The 19472-nt window shown below is 34.9% G+C and overlaps 1 protein-coding gene across 2 annotated transcripts in view; it reads right to left on the reverse strand.

Moving 5' to 3' along the window:
• Nucleotides 1-451: 451 nt before the first annotated feature.
• Nucleotides 452-19472, reverse strand: part of SGCZ (sarcoglycan zeta) — a 171611-nt gene continuing 152590 nt past the window's right edge. For both annotated transcript variants that reach the window (XM_041490283.1, XM_041490274.1), the window contains 2 exons: nt 12643-12766; nt 452-673 (listed from right to left, as the gene is read on the reverse strand). In XM_041490283.1, coding sequence (XP_041346217.1) covers nt 452-673; nt 12643-12766 — 346 coding nt within the window. The remainder of the gene's footprint in view (nt 674-12642; nt 12767-19472) is intronic.

A 19472-nucleotide genomic window follows, 5' to 3' on the forward strand; every position in this document is an offset into this window, starting at 1 on the left:
TTCAGACAGTAAAGTTACTTATCATACAGGGGGAATCAATTCATCTCATCATCAGATTCTGGATAAATTAATGTACTCTCTCTCTGTCTCTCTAGATATATATTTATGTGCAGTTCATATCCAGGTCCTGCAAAAATCTAAAACTATGTGCTTCACTTCAAGTAGCAAAGGCACCTGTGTTATTGTCCCTTTTGGAAAATAAGGTGATCTTATGTTCTAGGTTTCCTGATGAAGAATACACTGTTTTCTGGATATCTCTCTCCCATCTCTGTGTTGAGTGGCAGCACAAGCCACAAGAGAAGGCAGCGCTGTACTCCTCCTTACAGCAGAAGAAGTTGCTCTGCAGGCTGCTTGGAGCGTCGGACTTGTCACAAGGGAAACCCAACTGAACTGTGAAGCAGAGGGATAGTAACAAAAGGCTATTCTGGTGTGAGGATAAAACGGAGTCATTCTAGCTCCACAAGCAGATGTTGCTACTGGATTGACATGTGGAGCCTGCTCCTGCTGGGGACAGGTAAAGTTTACCATTGGGACAGGCGCAGAGCTCATAGATAGTCTGGCGAGGAGCTGAAGAGCTGGGTGAGGAGGAGGCGGAGGAGAAGGAGGAGGAGGAGGATGAAAAGGACCCCACTGGTAGATTTCCCAGGCGGATTGTATCTGCATTTAAAAATATCTAAAAAGAGACAGGAAAAAAAGAAATACATAAATTTCTATCAACAGTGAGACATATTTTAAAGAAGTGCTTTGAGGCAGCTGTGATTTTCTGAAAAATATTTAAAATTTTAGAAATATTTTATTAGAAGTATTACAAATATATATTAGAAATTACTCTTTTTAGAAGTAAAAAAGCTGTCAGCATTTATTGTTTTTCATCTCTGTATAGTCATTTCTGCATTAATAGTCATTATGACAATATATGCAATTACTTCATATGCATACATATATATACTTAATATGTTTATTCAGGTACAAATATTATTATACAAAAACAGACAATATTCTTGAGCAGGTTGAATTTTTACTTGTACAATTTATGATTAACACTTATTCATTCATAGCAGCAGCATATACTTGCTCTGGCAGAATTTGTATTTTAATAAGTGTGAAGTGATATTAAAGCACATTCCCCAGTGTGTTCCTGTAAGCAGTTGAAAATATGTGCTGAACTGTGCTACTTCCAGAGAATAATTAAATGAGGTTACAAAGACATATGCACAAAATAAAGAGCTCTTTTGACCTAAATTAAGAGGAGGAAAGATTTCAGGTTAAAGTCTTATTAAAAAGGCCATCAAGATATTCCCATTTGTTTTTGAACATCGAGTATGATTAAAAAACATTGTATTTTCTTTCAATCTACCATTGGAAATAACATGAGTCAGTATGAAACTGTAGGTACCAGTAACATTAATTAATTTCTGTTGAGTTCTCCAGTACTTATACTTACATTTGCAGAAAACTGCATGTCTTCTACTGATTCAAACAGATGAGTGTCCAGCTGCTCAGAATTTATTTTTTATTTATGGAAAGAATAAATACGAGCTAAAGTAAAATCAGTCATTGTTTCAGGAGTAGACTAAGAACTTCTAGAAGACAGGTAACAAATCAAAATTACATTAAGCTCTGGAGGTGACACTTGAAGATTAGGAAAAGGTGAATTCCTTAAATACATGCTAGTGTTTTTATAGGGTACCTAAAATCAATGAAGTCAACTTGACATCATTGTACCACAATGATCATAGTACATGTAAAGAACCTAAAGACGTATGGAAAGTATTGCTTTTTTTATTCTGTAGGAAACAAGTATTATTTTATGATAAAATAAGTAGTATATGGCAGCAAAGCAGTGCAGAAGCACTACTGAGCTCCTGCCATAGAGAAGTCAGGAATAGAGTCTGGGAAAAAAAATAATGTGTCCGGATAAAATTCCATAAAGGAATTGATGCATATTCATGTTTCCATCCTTAGCAGAAGCATTATAAATGACTGGAATTATTGAAAGTAATGTAGTCTGAAAGTAGCCCCAAACACTACAACTCCCCATCACTGTAAGCTCTCCAGCTCCCACAGTAATCATACTGTCGTGGGAGGAAATACGCACCAAAAGGGACAGAAAGGGAGAATCTCAGAGGCAAAGGTGACATCTGCATGTCACAATGCCTGCCTTAATTCACATCATGACTGATAGAGGAAGTGATCACAAAACTAAAATGTAGCAAATTATTTTGTTCTGTAACTTATACAACAAAGGAATGATGTATTTAGACATACACATATACACAATGTTGCTTGGAAAGTCCAGTATTACAGACCTGAGACAATTAGTAGTCACAACCCCTGGAGAAATAGTTTTTATGTAAGAAATATGGATGGTGTTGGGAACGCTTTAATAATATTCTGCTAGAATTACAACTGGAAAAAAAAAAAAAAAGATTACACATGTTAAAACATTCTGCTCAGATAAGAGTAAATGTGAAAGTAACCATAGCAAATATAATGCAAAACCAAAATAACAGATGGGGGGAAAAGAATTTAATAACGAACTAGAAACTAGGAACTGGTAAAATGTGGGAAGGAAACAAAGGACACTATAATGAATGGAGTGACAAGTAATTAAAAGTATTCTTTCACTTCTCATATAAAGAAAAAACAAATAGTAACAGATCCATTATTAAAGTAGTAACAGTAGAATTATCAATAGCACTGCATAAAAATCCAGTAGCATTTAACAATGCAAGGTCTATGTAAGTATATCTTTTGTACTAAATAATGCTCAGCATAGTTCTGTACTTGGAGAAAGATCAAAAATTGATGTCAGAACATGACTGTGATAAAATACTTTCAATTTCAACAGTAATTCAACAGGATATTAAACTGGAGCCAGTAATGTCACATGCTTTTAATCAGCAGTTTTTGATAACTTTTAACAAATACAGCTAAAAAAAAAAAAAAAAAAAAAAAGTGGCCTTTTGGACTTTTAATACTGACTTTCAGTAAGCCTTGTGGACTTTTAATATGGACTTTCAGTAAGCTTTGTGCCATGGTTTAACCCCAGCCAGCAGCCATGTGCCACACAGCCACTCCCTCATTCACTCCCCCACCAGAAAGATCAGGAAGAGGCTGGAAGGGTAGAAGCTGGAAAACTCATGTATTGAGATAAAGACAATTTAACAGGGAAAGCTATGCACACAAGCAAAGCAAAATAAGGAATGAATTCACTGTTTCCCATGGGCAGGCAGATGTTCAGCTATCTCCAGGAGAGAAGGGCCCCATCATGTATAATGATGACTTGGGAACACAAACATCAGCACTCCAAAGGCCCTTCCCCTTATTCCCTCTTCCCCCAGGAGCTTTATATAGAAAGCCTGATGTCAGAGAGCATGGAATGTCCATTTGGTCAGTTGAGGTCACCTGCCCTGACTGTGTCCCCTCCCAGCTTCCCATGCACCCCCCGTCTCCTCCCCAGAATGGCAGTATGAAAAGCAGAAAAATCCTTGGGTCTGTTTAAGCCCTGCTCAGCAATAACAAAAACATCTCTACATTATCAACCTTGTGTTCAGCACAAATCCAAAACACATCCCATACCAGCCACTGAAGAAAATAAACACTGTCCCAGCCAAAACCAGCACACCTTGATATACTTGGAATACCAAAGAAGAAAAGAAAAAGACTATTTCAATGGACGCTGGAGACATTAGAATATCATATATGCAATGATAAAAAGCATTTCAAAATAAAAGATATGCATGTAAGGCAGTCCACCAAAATATAGGATGAGCTCTTTATACTTTTGGCAGATTATGTGACTGGCCATTTTAACAGCTTAGCTGCAGTCATGATGGGGAAGGTTCATGAGAAATCTGTAGTACAAAATTAAATGGGTTCTAAAAGGCATGTTTTGATTCAAACAAAAATTAACTCAAAAGATCAGAAAGCCTATGTGTCAGAGATCTGGAGTTAAATCTTTTGAACTTTATTCTATTATTTGCTGTGAGCTCAATAATTTTTCTGTTTGTTTACATCAGGACAGCTGCACTTTTACAATCTCTCATTGCAGGTGTTCTGTAGTGTACTGCTCCAAGACTTTAATCCAGAGCACGTTACTCTGGTGTGCATTACAATACAATGTAGCTCAGTTATTTTTCTCATTAAATGAAATTATCTTTAATAAGCATAGCTGTGCAGGCTTTTGCACTGGTACTTATGAACTTCACACTGTACATTAGTACAACAATCCAGGTTTATCTGGTATCCTAATCCTGCATGGTAGCTACCCAGTCCTGTCCCAGCATACATCCCAGAGCATCTGGTCAGCAATGTGGGTACTAGGATATGGTGTCTGAGAAAAATTGGACTGCCTTCTTGAGAGGGTGATATCTGTTGCAGTGAGTCCAATTTAAACCCATCCCTATAACTACACCCTGGTGAAGCCTGTGTTGAAGAGGATTAATAAAGATGGTTTAAAGCCAGTATTAAAATCTACCTTGTACATATGCTGTCAGGGTTATAATGAAAGATGAAATTTAGAGATGCAACATTGCTATCTATTAGTTAAGCAGGAATCCAAATATACTGCCAAAGTATCCCAACATATTAGGAATTTCAGTGTACATGTTTGAGGATTTATGTTTTCTGTCCTCTGATCTGCTAAAAACTGAAATTCATGTCTGAAAAGTCCTCCAACACCAGCAAAACTTAAACTACTTACTGCTTTATGCTTGATGTTATCAGGTGTTTTAAGAGAAGGGAAGAAGTGTCAAGACAAAAAATTAAACAGTATGATGTTTCTAGGGAACACTGCTGCTAGATGAGAGTAGTTAATGTCTACATGGTCTTTCTCTAATCTGTTTTGCTGTGAGAGGTATGAGATAAGCTATTTAATACCTCACATGCATCAAGGCAATGCAGGGCAGTCATACTCTTTCTGAGAGTCTCACTCCTCAGAAGATAAATAGGCACAAATAAAACCAAAGCCTTCATTAATTCCTGAAACACTGTGGGAGACTGCCTGGCAGATTGCAAGATGGAAAAGGCAGCTGCTACTCAGAGAAATGTTATTTCATGGAGAGCAGAATGCTGAGTAGCATCATGCTCTCTAAATACTTAAGGTTTAGAAATCCCAGATCATTGCTTTGTCATGTGCATCTTAGTACAGGGAAAAATACACTAGTTCTATATGGTTTAAAAGTAGATCCAATTTCTGACTAATTAAGGAATCAAACTGAATCAGCCTAGTGATAAGAATGGAAAAATGGTACTCTTTTTATATACACTTTTTGCTAATGAAGATCTGCCATTCACGTGCTCATCAGACTCTATTGTTAATCTGAACATTGAGAGGGAAAGGGAGAGGGGGGCAAACCAGAAAACATAGATTATCTACAAAACAAAGAACTAACTTGAAGAGCAAACTTTCAGTGGTAAATATGTAGGCATGAGGTAAAAAAAAACCCAAATACTTGTAAAAGCCTTAAATACAGAGATATGAACCTGTCATGTATAAAATTCTCCAATGGGTCTTAGTCAAGATAGCAAATGACAGTTTAAATTCATACAGCCAGATTAAAAATTTAGGATTTATAGACAATGAAGAATTTTCTGTATCCATGTACTCTTCAATTAAACAGGCAATTCTATAGGGCTGCAAAGGCATATTTCAGGTCTAAAGTAGATAAGAAACAGCAGGAAACTGGAGGAAGCGTGAAAAAAAGAAGGAAATCTGATTAACTGGTGTTAATCGACCAGTATGAGAAGACACTGTAGTGATGCCTCACTAGATAAAATTTTTGGATTCCCTTAAATATTCAATTATTCTGAATTACACGAATGCAAGGTTTGGTCTTAGTCTTTTTGCTATTCTGCATAGGCTATCGGAAGCATACTACAAAGAAGATTATACAGATCAGGTCACTAGATTGAACTATATAATTTTCATAAGCTGATGTGTTTCAATATTCAAGGTTAAGGTGAACTATAGCTTAAATTGAAGTACTTTAGTTTGCATGGACCATTTATTCTAACACTTATCTGTGGCTTTCATTAAATCTAAATGACAGTTCTGAGAAAAGGAACAAAAAATCATAATGAAAAATTAAAATATTAAGTTGATAGCACATACACTGGAAAATTTAAACACACGGCTGCACAGTATCTGGAACCATATTGGTCATAATGATTAATGCTTTTGAGGAACAGCTAAACAGTGAAATTAATGTAATAACTGAGATAAAACTGAATATACTAAACATTCAGAGAAGACCAAATTATCTAGTACAAACTGTGTACTGAAAATGTATTCTCTACAGTGCTAGGATCAGTTGACAAATGAGACCTTCAGGCCTAAGTGTGGCCTGGTGTGGTGAAAGTTTTCTTTCTGAAGATTATACCTGGTACACCTGAGCACAGCCACTGTGGCAGCACTGCTCCCATTCCCATCTCCATGGTACGGCTACAATTACCGACAATGGAAAGGGATTCGAAAAATAGCATATCCATAAGTTAAAAATAACACATATCCATAAGTTAAAAATTCACATTAGTGAATTGTACAGTTCATTCTTGAGTGGAAGAATTTATGTTTTGACTCATCAGTACCAAAGAAATGTTTGTGAGGGAAAGGTTTCATTTTAAGTACAAATTTTTGTAAATGTAATAGACAAAAGTATATATTGGTACTTCTGAGTTATAACCCCAATACAATATGTGGGTGCCTACTGAAGAAAGACACTTTCTGGTGTATTTATTCTTTCTGTTACGGAAATAATTTTCAGTCCTTGCAAATTCATTCAGTCTTGGACAGATGTGACTTCTTTGTGGTTTATGTACACAATCCAGAAAAGAAAATGTACTTGGAATATTTGTGCTTAATTTACAGAGTACAAAAATTTATTTACCATTTAAGTAATAATTAGATTAAAAGGTATATTGTATTAAAAGATATATAATAAATTATTCATTGTCACTTTTGCCTTTCTAATAAAATTTCTTATGGTGTGAATCTTGAAAATTTAGCCATGAAAAAACATTTTAAATATGGGTGTTGTCAGTTAAATTTCTTTGCTTTTGTATTTTTTATTGTGAATTGGTACAGAACAGTGTTTTTTTTTAAAAATAATATGCATTTGATTTGAAGTATCTGTCAAAACACCCTAATAGATTTTTTTTAAACCTATAATTAAAAAAATACAGAAAAAAATTCCCTTCATTTTCACTAATCTCTTTCTTCACAGACAACAGGAAGAAGTCAACTGCTTAATACCATGAAAAAGGCTTTGAAAACAAAATGCATTACATGTATTAGATAATTTTTGGTGAATAAACAGTGACTCTTTGTGCTCTAGAGCTTGCCATTGCTTATTTATTGAACTCAATTCATGCATACAATAATTTAATTTTTTTGCATACATTTAATCTCAGACTAACATAACTTGGTTGAATTGAACTCATCTGTGAAATGTTTTTGTCTTTGATCAACCATTCCTCCATAGTTATGGCAAGCAGCATGTACAACAATTTCAGTGTATCTATTTAATTTAAAAAGTCCTGTTTCTTTTTTATTTTCTGTTTCAGAAAACAAAAAACATCCACAAAAATGCCACCAAATGCTTTAAAATGGTATAGTTACTTGAGCTCACAAGTGAAGATTACTACAGTTTTATTAAATATTAATAAATCTTAATTATTAATCTCTGTGTAAAATACATCTCCTGGATTTAGAACTGGATAGGATTATAGATCAAATGTTAGTACTATATGCATTTATTAGGCTCTACAAAATAGTATTGTCTGTGTGTTTCATTAAATGTGCTGTGCTAAAACTAAATATAAACTTGGCCTCTTGTCTGCCATACTGATTTTGAGTAAACTTTGTCTGTTAAAGAATATTGCTCATTTTTAATGTGACAGCTATAAGCCTTACCATAATGAGGGATCAGCTTCATTATGCCAGAAACAACAAAATATACTCTACAAATGATACTATGATAGAGTGTAATTTGACAGGGAAATACAAGGGCATAAAGAGGTAAATAGGAAAAAATTCATAGACAAGATGATTAATATGAATACATTTATAAAAATAAGAAGCCTCTGTACATCTTTCTCCTTTTATTGACTTCATCTTTGACACTCAACCGGATGCAATGAAAGTGCAGAGCATAGCTTGCATAGAAGCTCCTTGGAAAGACACATAGCAGCTGCTCAAGGCTCCTGAGAGCTGAGCCTGCTTAGCAGCCTTCTGCTTCAGAGGCTGATGCAGCCAGTACCGCAGAGTGCTGTGCAGCCCTTCAGAAGGGCCTCAGCAGGCTGGAGAGACGGGCAGAGAGGAAATTCAGGGAAGGCAAGTGCAGGGTCTTGCACCTGGGGAGGAGTGACCCCATGCACCAGCACAGGCTGGGGACTGACCTGCTGGAAAGCAGCTGTCCAGGGAAGGACCTGGGGGTTCTGGTGGCCAGCAAACTGTCCAGGAGCCAGCAGTGTGCCCGTGCAGATGGGAAGGCCAGTGGTGTCCTGGGGTGCATTGGGAAGAGCATTGCCAGCAGGCTGAGGGAGGTGATCCTGCCCCTCTGCTCAGCCCTGGTGAGGCCACATCAGGAGTGCTGTGCCCAGCTCTGGGCTCCTCAGGGCAACAGAGACACGGAGCTCCTGGAGCAGGTCCAGTGGAGGGCAGCAAAGATGAGTAAGGGATTGGAGCATCTCTCTTGTGAGGAAAGGCTGAGGGAGCTGGGCCTGTTCAAATTCAAGAACAGATATCTAGGTGGGGACCTCATCAATATCTATGAGTATCTGCATGAAGGGATGATCTCAGAGAATGGATCCAGGATCTTCTTTGTGGTGCCAAGCAACAGGTTAAGAGGCAATGGGCAGAAACTCTTTCACAGAAAGTTCCATCTAAATATGAGAAGGAACTTTACTGTGTGGGTGACTGAACTCCGTCACAGATTGCCCAGAAAAGTTGTGGATTCTCCCTCACTGGAGATATTCAGGAACCATCTGGACACAATCCTATGTGCTCTAGAATGACCCAGCTTGAGAAGGGAAGTGAGACCGAATGACCCATTGTGGTCCTCTTCCAACTTGACCCATTCTGTGATTCTGGATGGTCAAAACTATTACAATTAGTTGTTAGGCCAATGAGTGGACACCATCAAATAGACCTTTCAGCTTGCTATCTTTACACAATTAAGTGTTTCAGGTTGAATCTGAATGTTTTTATGTTTTTATGTCTAGTAAAATCAAGTATCTACAGAATTCAAAATTGATTTGTGCTTTTGCATTACACTTTTATTTGAAAAAGCAGTCATTGTGCTGAATTTCCAGACAAGAAATCATCTTTTTCTTCTTGTGTGAATGAGTGGATTCAGCTGTAGCCTGAAGCTTCACATTTCACATTCCTTGTAAATGATTACTGCTTTAAACCATTGGTTATGGTTTATTTATAGAATAATACATAGTTCACAATTAAATGCCAAGTTATAATTGAATCAAAGAATTCTGCTGATGCCTCGGCTCACAAGGGTGCAGCTCAAGAGCTTTAGAAAGGGCAGCAGAATCTGAATCTAAATTACAGCCCCCAGTATTCAGTCTGGGATCACACACTATGATGCGTAATAGGGCTAAAAGGATTATTATAATACTGCAGTAAATAAAAAGAAAATGTATCAAACAGCAGAATTCAGGATGCTTGCAGAGGCATTCAGTTTGTGATGCGGGAGGCTAAAGATTATACTGCATAGAAATAAAGCTAGAGGAAAAGTATTTCATAAACACATTTATGTTCTTAAAAATATTCTGAAGTTATTCTTAAATAAAAGGAAAATCTATTTTTCTTAGTCAGTAAATGCATAATGCTCTGTAACATGGCTATAACTGGTTGATTCCAGGTGCCACATAGCCATTTTCTGTCATAACAGGGCAATAACTTTGCCAGAGAAAGAAAATTCACATATCTTTGATGAGTTTTTGAAAAAGTTTTCAAACATTAAAAAATTAAATTTTGCTAACTAGAATAAAAATGGTACAAAAGCTCTTACATGTCCTTCTAGTACAAATTGTCTTATCTTGAAAATGGTTTACAGATCCAATTCACAAAGGCAACACTAATTTATTTGTAGAGGAAACCTGACTTATAAGGCATTAAGTTCTTAGGCTAAAATGACTATTTTGAATACAGATACTTTGTCATTTTAGAATGTGTTTTTTAAAAAATGAATAATGATAAAACCTTTAAGCATTTTTTATACTGTCTGCTAATGTGGTTTGTCTGTTGGGCTGTAAGCAGGAAAAGCAATCAATATTTTGTTGTGTAGATATTTAATCCATCGAATGTTTACCCTGGTTCCTCACACCAGGCTGTAATTAGTCCAGCAATTCCCTAACGCGGCCATAGTAACTTTGCACAGCAGCTAATGCTCTTGTCCTGTCATATGCCTTCCTAAGTGTTTCTGCATTTTCCTCTAACCCTCTCCAGTGGAAGAGATTAAACAGTGGACTGTAGAAGCATTGGTCAGACCGCAGAATAGAATTTCTCTGTGGATTTTGGCTACAGTCCATTTCAGATCTTGTTGAAATTGCAAACATTCAATACTTTGAACTTTGTCAGATGTATATTTGTTGAACACTTCATTGGGAAAGCGTGGAAAAAGGTTGGCAATTTGTTTTCTGATAATTTTCAATCTAACATCTATATAGGTAATTGTAGATGTGCAAAGTCCTATCACACAGAGAAAACAGTGATCTTCAATGAGAAGGTCAGAAAAGTCAGCTTTTCACTGGCATTTTTTTTACTACAAAACATTTAATACCGAATTGAAATCCAGTTCTGAATAATACATAATATAGGCATTATATATTTTTCTCGGATTCCCATTGTCAAAGTACAACTGAGGCCATAGGACATTGTTTCCAAAACTACCTTTCCAACAAGGTATAGTAAGTATTTCAGAAAAACGAGAAGCCATGCAATTAAATTGCAATGTTGATCTAGAGAAAAAAACCTGATGGATCCACAGATAAAATATTTGGATGAAGAGGTGCATGATGCAAAACAAAGAGAATATAGAAACAAGCATTGCTTAAAGAATAATGGGAGAGTAAGGAATGGTAACAGTATTTCTGTTGGCTTTTCTTTACTTAACTTTAATTGTAATTCAAGTTTTACTTTTCCCTTCCAGCAATATGAAGGGAAAGAACAAAGAAATACATTCTATTTGTAAAATTTATGTTAATAAATTTGGGAAACACAATAGATTTTACCAGGTAGGGATTTATGGATGGGAGAACAAGACAGCTTACTGGAAACTCTAGACTCAAAAATACCCACAGAAAGGACAATGATGAGGTAGGACAATATTTACTATTAAAAGAGGATTAGATTTTTTACTTCTATCTCAGCAATGTTAGGAAACAGCAAGAGAGGCGGTAAGTAAAGATGAGAGACTGGGGGAAGAGCTGATTTTGGAGAAACTCAAAAATAAGGTGGGGCATGTGGTATACAAAGATTTGAGACTCTGAATTAGGGAAACATAGTGCTGGACAAATACTTGCATCAATAAAAAAATGTTATCAAAATAGGCTTTTGATGCAATATATTGGCCAAATTGTTCCTGGCTGCACTGTAATGCAGAGTTTGCATTACAGGGGACTATCTGCCACAGATGTGAATGTTGGTTTTGTTTGGTTTTGTTTATGTTGGATAGTGTGTAAAACATCTAGAAACATTTGGTAGAGAATACAAAACACAAACACAAAAGGGAAAACATTTCTAAAGATCTGCATTCACAATGAGATATTTACATTATGGATTTCCAAAAATGCTGCACTGTAGCAAGCCCCTCTGAGAACAGTTTGAAAATTTATCAGTTTCTCCAAAGTGCCTAATAGAAATCCGAGAGCTCTTGATAGCCTTCAATGAGATCTTAGCTTTTTTTTTTAATGTTATATCATTTTATGGTCTAAAGATGAAAGGACTCCCATACCAGCAATCTTTCATGCATTTCTGCAATGCATAGATTGCTATCCCAACAAGTGACCCAATTTTGAATCATTTGCCTGTGTTCACACAGGTTTAAAGACAATGAATCTTTACTAAAGTCTTTTTATGTCAACCTTATTTATCAGCGATCTCTGAAACAAGACACTAATGAAACAGGAGAGAACATATAATGGAAGTACTCTGTGTCTCTTACAGAGGTAGTAAAAGACTAAGGAGCTAAACCACAGGTAGAGCACACTTGTTAAACCTCTTAATCATGGTTTAATGGTGCATTAATCTAAATGAATCCAAACTTCTCAGTTTTATTTTGACAGATTAATCCAAGTTATTTCTTTACCAGTATCACTTCACAAATTCTGTTCCATGGAAGCTTTTTCTTTCACTCTTAATTTACAAGCAATTCTGATCTGTATTAGCTAGGTTTATTTTCAGTGTGAATGAAACTCAATATTTCAAATATTCTAAAATATTTTCAAATATTTCTAAAAAAGGAAATAAGTATTAATAGTTGAACAAGCTAAACCAAAATTACTTTAACAAAGGCAAATGCAGAACGCTTTTCATGTTTACCTTGCTGCTGGATAAACCCTCCTCACATTGTTTGTGTTATTCTGGGAAAAGCTGTAGAGCATTTCTCTGCTGGTTGAACCTACCTCCCCTTCTGTGGACTGTAAGTGCAGTTCTTTCCTACAAGTAGCCTTTAAGTCTCCTGCAGCTGCATTGACTTGCACTCCCCTGGGTGCTTCCATCACCAAAGATCTAGTAGGAGATTCAAGTCTGAAAGACAAAAACAATCACTGAGAAAAAAATACATTGAATTTAACCACCAAAAACTCCCCAGCCTCAAAACCCACGATGCAGGTATATATTAACATATTTTGAAAGGTAATAAAGGAAAACCAGATTATATGTGTGATTCTATGACTGCCTTTTATGACACAGAGGAAGAAAAATGTTAAGCATTTAAGAATATACTGATATAAACTTATCTGCTTAGTGATGCTTTCTGGGACTAGCACTTAATGCATCCAACTGTACTAATACTGAAATATATAGGTGCTTGAGAATCTGCACATCTCTGTTAATGCTTCTGTAATGACAGTTTAATACAAAAATGTTCTTAGTGACTGATGACAAATGTTTAATGAAATAAAGAGAAAACAAAATGTTTAAATGTTTTAAATGATGTGAAACTGGTTAAAATTACTTTGCCTTGACAGACTCATTCATGTTTTGGGTATGTTTAGCAGATTCATGTATGAAGAAAGGGAAAGAAAATCTGTAATGTTGCTATTTTTTGGGAGGCATTGTATGGTTTTTCTATTCTCCAAAATACTCATTATTTTCATATAACCCTGTTATAATAGGGTTAAGACACACACCACTGCTTCTTGGTACCTGCTTCTTGGTATCTTTACTCAAAGCAGTTCTTGTTCTACTGTCAGTCTTTCTGCTTCCCACTTCTCTATGCTCAAGATCCTCCATCAGCCTTAAGGCAGAGCTATGATACTTTCTTAGCTGTGCTTTCTCATAGTATTGCAGAGATTTCTCTTGAAAGGGAAGTACCAATGCAAAGATTTTGTAGAAAACATGCTCACATGCTCAGTAGGGAAAATGACAGGATGAAAACTGTACTGAACTAGAAAACAAAAATTCAGATTCTAGTTGTGTTCAGTTGTAGACTTATTGCACAGCACATAAGGGAGGGAGACAAAATTTTTTATCTGTTTATAACTTAGTAATACAATGGCAGGACACAGTTCCACTTTACCTGAACAAAGGCTTTTTGTAAGATGAAATATGTTAATGATAAAAATCTCTAGACTGAGTATCTTGAAGAAAACACTGTATTCCCCTCTTCAGCAAAGTGGTCATAGCTATCCAAAAATATAATGAGGTATTAGATGCATAATGAATTTGGTGCAGAAAAGCCATATAAAGTTTGTCAAGCAATGGAACAAGAGAATTTCAAAGTATTTCAACTGTTGCATTTTTTAAGTACAGAGAACAGCACTGGATTACCATTTTAAAACCAAAGTGCCACATTTACATGCAAAGAAAGTCACTGAGATGGTGTCTGTGAAACATTTCTGTTTGTTGCATGTCACTGACACCCAGTAGGGAAAGGAAAAAAAAAGAAAGGAAAAAAAAATAAAGAAGAAAAGAAAAGCATTTATTCAGCAAACAAAATGGAGCTATTAAAAGCAGGTGTCCAGATAGATAAAAACACAATTTGTAGATACTGATAAAAAAAAAAAATACATGGGATGCATATAGATAGGAGCAATAGAAAAATATCTACATCTGCTACTGCCTGCTAGGATGTTTTCTTTCTTTTTTTTTTTTTTTTTTTTTCTTTATGCTTTCTAGGGAGAAGTTGATAGAAGGTTCTGCAGTTCTTTGTACTGGAGAAGAATCTAAATATCATGAATTATTTAATGACATTCACAAGTGCTTCTCAGGTTCTGGTTTGTGAACTTCTGATGGCTACAGGACAGCAGAAAAAGAACTTTCAAAATATTTTATAAATTATGTAAATTATAAAGTTTAGAAATGAGGTTTCTGAAAGTACTTCATTGCCTTAATGAGGTTTTACCTTGAACTTAAAAGGAAACTGAATGGTATAAATGTAAAATGATTTTATTCTTCCATTCCATATTTTTCAGCAGCTTATCAGTGTGATTTATAATCTACTTTACAGGAATATTAACATTTATTTCTCTGTGATTTCAGATGCCATTTCAAAATCATAAAGACAAAAGTGATCTTAGCTACATTTATTGCATTGAATTAATGTGTCTTAGCCAAGCCAAAAATATTTCTGGTTTCATAACACCCAAATCCCTCAGACCTAACTAACACTTTTCAGCAGGTGGACAATTAAAATCTGTTTAGGAACATCCATCAAGAAACTATGGCTTTCTTTGAAGAATAAACTTTTGACAGTGTATAGCTTAGAGTTGTTTAGTCTAGTTTCATCACAGTTTTTCACGAAGTACATTAGAGTAAATAACTTTATGTTTGTCTAAAAAGAATATATTTGGCAGTTAATTTCTCAACTTGAAAAGTTGATAATATCAGACTTCTCCACACCACGGAGAAGAAAATTTTTAGACAATAGAGATTCATGGCAGCCTTTGGAAATCAAATAATGTGGTAGAAATGTCAAGGAATGACTAATGATCATCAAGGCAGATTTTAAAACAACACCCATCTATTAGTAAAACTGAATGCCTAAATCTGTTTTACAGTTCTTACTTTTCTTATTGTTATTCTCTGGCTGATCTGCATCTGAAAAGAGACTGCAGTATGCTACTGCAAATGAAAAAGTCTATACACATAGATTATTTCCTCAATGTTTTGAGATAAACTCATTGCAACACTCACATTGTAATGCTCATCCCTCCAAGAAAAAGTGTATCATTATAATAGCATATAGAAAATTTGCTTTCCTTTCAGATCTACTGATGGCCTGTCACAGTGGCATTTACATCTATGAGTGAATCCTATTAATAAAATTGATTTTTATTTCCCAAACAACAAACTGCTCTGATGGAGAAGGTAACTGCTGCTATTATTAGACAGAAACTACAGAACTGTAGGAAAGACAAAAAGGCTTTTTAAAAGAGTTTTTAACAAATATAATTGGTCAATTTGCTATATGTGATGAAGCAAGATGATCTATCCATGGCAGAGAAGGGCTTTTTCTTTTTAATTATCAGTGGTTAATTTGTGAAAGATGATAAATTTCATAAGATCAAAGCCATATGAATTTGAGCTGAAATAACGAAAGAACTAATGCTAAAAATGGGAAACTTTTAAAGTATCTCGAATATGTTCCTTTGAAGGTATTAAAATATTTCTCATCAGAAATGCAGAAACATTTTTTCTTCATTTTGTATTTTCTATTTACAAGCTGACCTAGATTGTATTAGAGAAAAATAATTTAAAATATGAACCAAAAGAAAAGGTTTCCTTCTGGGTTTTAAGCAATATTTTATATTTACCTCCTGCATATCCCTCATACTCACATGGGATATAATTTATCTATGTTAATTTTTTTTTTCTGTTGGCTCGTGGAAAGTATTTCTCTAAAACAGACAGAAATAGAAGATTCCCCTGTGCAGAAGCAAATAATTTATTTGCTTTCTCTCTATTTAAACCCTATATCCAACCCATGCTACTTAGTAAAACAACTGACATAAACCTCTACCAATTTAAAATTTCTATTCAAAACAGTGAACTAAAACTATGTCAGCTAGGGATCTCACACATAAAACAGGTACTCATTTCCCCTTTCCTGACATCTTTATATTTGGGGGTCAAGAAATCAATACTTCCCAGTATTTAACTTTTATACACTATGGTCTTGCCAACACATATTGTACCTTTTTTCAGTGAGCATAGGAACCCCGCTAGGAAAAAAGAAAGTTTTGCAAATATAAAAACAATGGAAAGTCTACACATTTACTTGGTAAGCCTTTTGTAGGTTTCCATAGATAACAATAATAGTACCGTTGATGTGCTACCTGTAGATCAAGAGTTGTGGCAGACTGCGACTGTGGGTCGGTAAGACACACAAAGAGGAGAAGGAAGGCAAATGGATGTGCCAAATCTCTCTCTATTCCTCCTCCTACTGTTTTATTGTAAGCAAATACCCTCAACACCAAAACCCCAGAGAATGCAGGATCTTCCTCTCCCATGAGTGAAAGGATTTTGTACCAAATTAGAATTAAGAATTTTTTTGAAAATAATTTTGAAAATGTTGTTTTTCAGAAACCTCCAACAATTTAAAATATACATTTTTTCTATTTCTGTTGTTATGAAGAGTTGGCTGTCCAGATCTTAAAAGAAAACTATTTAAAGAGTCTTCCAGTGAGACCAAGGATCCTCAAAGGAGTCCAATGAGCACTTATGGTGATAGATAAGATTAGGCTTTCCATTCAGTTAATTTCTTGGAAGTCAGGTTGCAACATAAAGAATAGCCAGTGACTTTTATGATCATGGTAACAAAAAATCTTAAAGCTTTTTATTAGGACTACTTTTTAACTATTCAAACAGTGGATTCTTGAATAGCTACATTTGACATTAGAGTGGGAATAATATGAAAGTAAAATTATTATTCAATCATTCCAACCTTATTGCTTATACTATTTACAAGATTATACATATATATATAAAAGTGACTAAAAATATTTTGATACATTTACATGTATCAAAATATGAACCTCTTCAAGATGCATATGAATCATTGCCAAAATATTTCTATTTCTCGAAGCCTGTTGTATTTTGATGCTTTTAACAAACTGCTTATATTTTCAGAATAATTTTTTATTATTATTATTGAAAAGCAGGGGTAGATTTGAAAGCCTAAACATTCTTAATATTGTTTACTGATCATCATCTTTTCTTTGTTAAGAAGCAAAATTCTCATATGTTAATGGGAAACGTATTTTTATGTACGTGAAAACCTAATCTTGGGCATGATTTGTCTCTCATTTTTTGACAACACACACAATTCTTAAGTAACAGAGTTAGATAAGTGTTTTTTTGAAATTAGTTTTTGCGTGAACCAATAAATATTAACCTTTTTTTTTCTCCCAGTTTCCAATTGTGTAACTCATGGATGATAAAATTAAACAAAGATAAAACTTACATGACTTAAATCAAAATAGTAGAATGGCATTCAGTACTGCATTTCATGTTATATCCATGCTCTGTATGTCGCTGACTTTGGCATGTGTCAGCATGCTCTTATTGTAACTTCTAAAATTTTCACTAACCTAGAAATTCACTGGCCTCAAATATGAGTTCTAATTGCCCTGTATATGCCACAGATTTAAATCCAATAGGTCTGCATTGTCATAGCAACACCTGAAACCACTGAATATTTTAATGTTATTTGGCATAGATGATAAATCAGAAAAACAATCTCCCACATAGGGAAATAAAGGATCTCTTCTGAGAATATAAAAAAATATATATTTCTTACTGAGGAGGAATAAAAAGGAACAAAAAGTAATTGAGGAGTTTTTCGGAAGTGTCGTTAAAGGAATAGAAAGAGTTGTAGAAGAAGCATCAAGGAAAAGTGAGAAAGTCTGGAAAAAGCAAATATTTAATGCAAGAGCTTGACTAAAAAAGCAGGTGATGTGAGGAAGGTTAAAGAGAGCTCAATGCATTATTGTTTCCTAGCATGGGTGAAGGCATAGCCAGAATAGCTAAAGACAAGAAAGCTATCCCAATCAGAAGTAATATTAAGAAGAAAACAAATGAAAATCATAAGTGGCATCTCAGGTAGTAAAAAATCATGCAGTCATAAGTCATCCAAAACACAAACCTTTGAAATTCAAGAAAATTAGTAGAAATGTGAGGTTCAGAACATGAGCTTTTATTTCTGAGAGAAATACCAAAACAAGCTTGAAAGTCTAAATTTCCAGGCTGTGAGAAGAAGTTCTGGATATAAGACAATCCAAAACAGTCGCTTAAGGAAAGGTATGAGAAAAGGATTTTTCATAGTCCTGACAACTTAGAGCTACCCCATTCTACCCTAAATATTTCCCTTTGCATTATCTTCCTTATTTTAATTCTAGCTTGAATCCCTTTCCATACATGCCCTGCCTTTCTGGTAAACATTCTTACATGAAGTTTGTCTTCACAGAAATAGCTCCATTACCTGAGTTGTCTTTCAGAATATATTTCCTTAAAATAGAAATCTATCTTGTCAGAAAGAGATTGAAGCAACATGCCCACAGAAAATGCTCAAGTGCTTGTCAAGAGTCAGATCTGAAGATAAAGTGCCTGGGGGAGTCTGAAGAGTCTCAGTTTTGAAAACCATTAGTTTCCTGTGATTAGGAAGTAACAGTCCAGACCACTTGTAATTGTCTAATTATATTTTCTATATTGTTTCTCTAAGGGGTCTTAAGCTGACATAAACAGATATATTTTAGCTGAGGCAAACTGTGATATGGCTTGATCCACATTTTGAGAAAACAGCATCTCATGGAAAATTATTCTGCTGAAAATCCTCTGACAGGTCTACTTCAAGCTCTGCAGATTAAGCATAGAAGATACCTTGGAACAGATTTTCCAATGGCCCATATTTGGATTGTATTCAAAAATTCCAAGAAGAAAATTTAAAAAATCAGTCAATCTTAAAAAAAAAAAAAGAAGAGAAAAGGTTTGGTGAGTTTACTTTCAGTCACTTTTTAAGGACAACTACCATGTCCAAACTAGAAAGATATTTTTACTTTCTGCAATACAAAATTGAGTAGTAGATTGTGAAGAGGTAAAATAGTTTTTTTAATTCTTTTGGCAGTGAATTCAAACAAACAATAAAATGTGAATTGCAGGATAAGACATGTAAAATCATTCATTCTTTCTAGTTTATATCTTTGGAATTCTCTGTATAATTATAGATATAAGCAATTGGAGCTGTTTGGTAGACTGCAGAAATAATAGTTCTCAGTACTTCCTGTAACTTCTG

The sequence above is a fragment of the Pyrgilauda ruficollis genome, unplaced genomic scaffold, assembly GCF_017590135.1.
Source record: "Pyrgilauda ruficollis isolate IOZ18807 unplaced genomic scaffold, ASM1759013v1 scaffold1, whole genome shotgun sequence".
In the NCBI taxonomy this organism is placed as follows: Eukaryota; Metazoa; Chordata; class Aves; order Passeriformes; family Passeridae; genus Pyrgilauda; species Pyrgilauda ruficollis.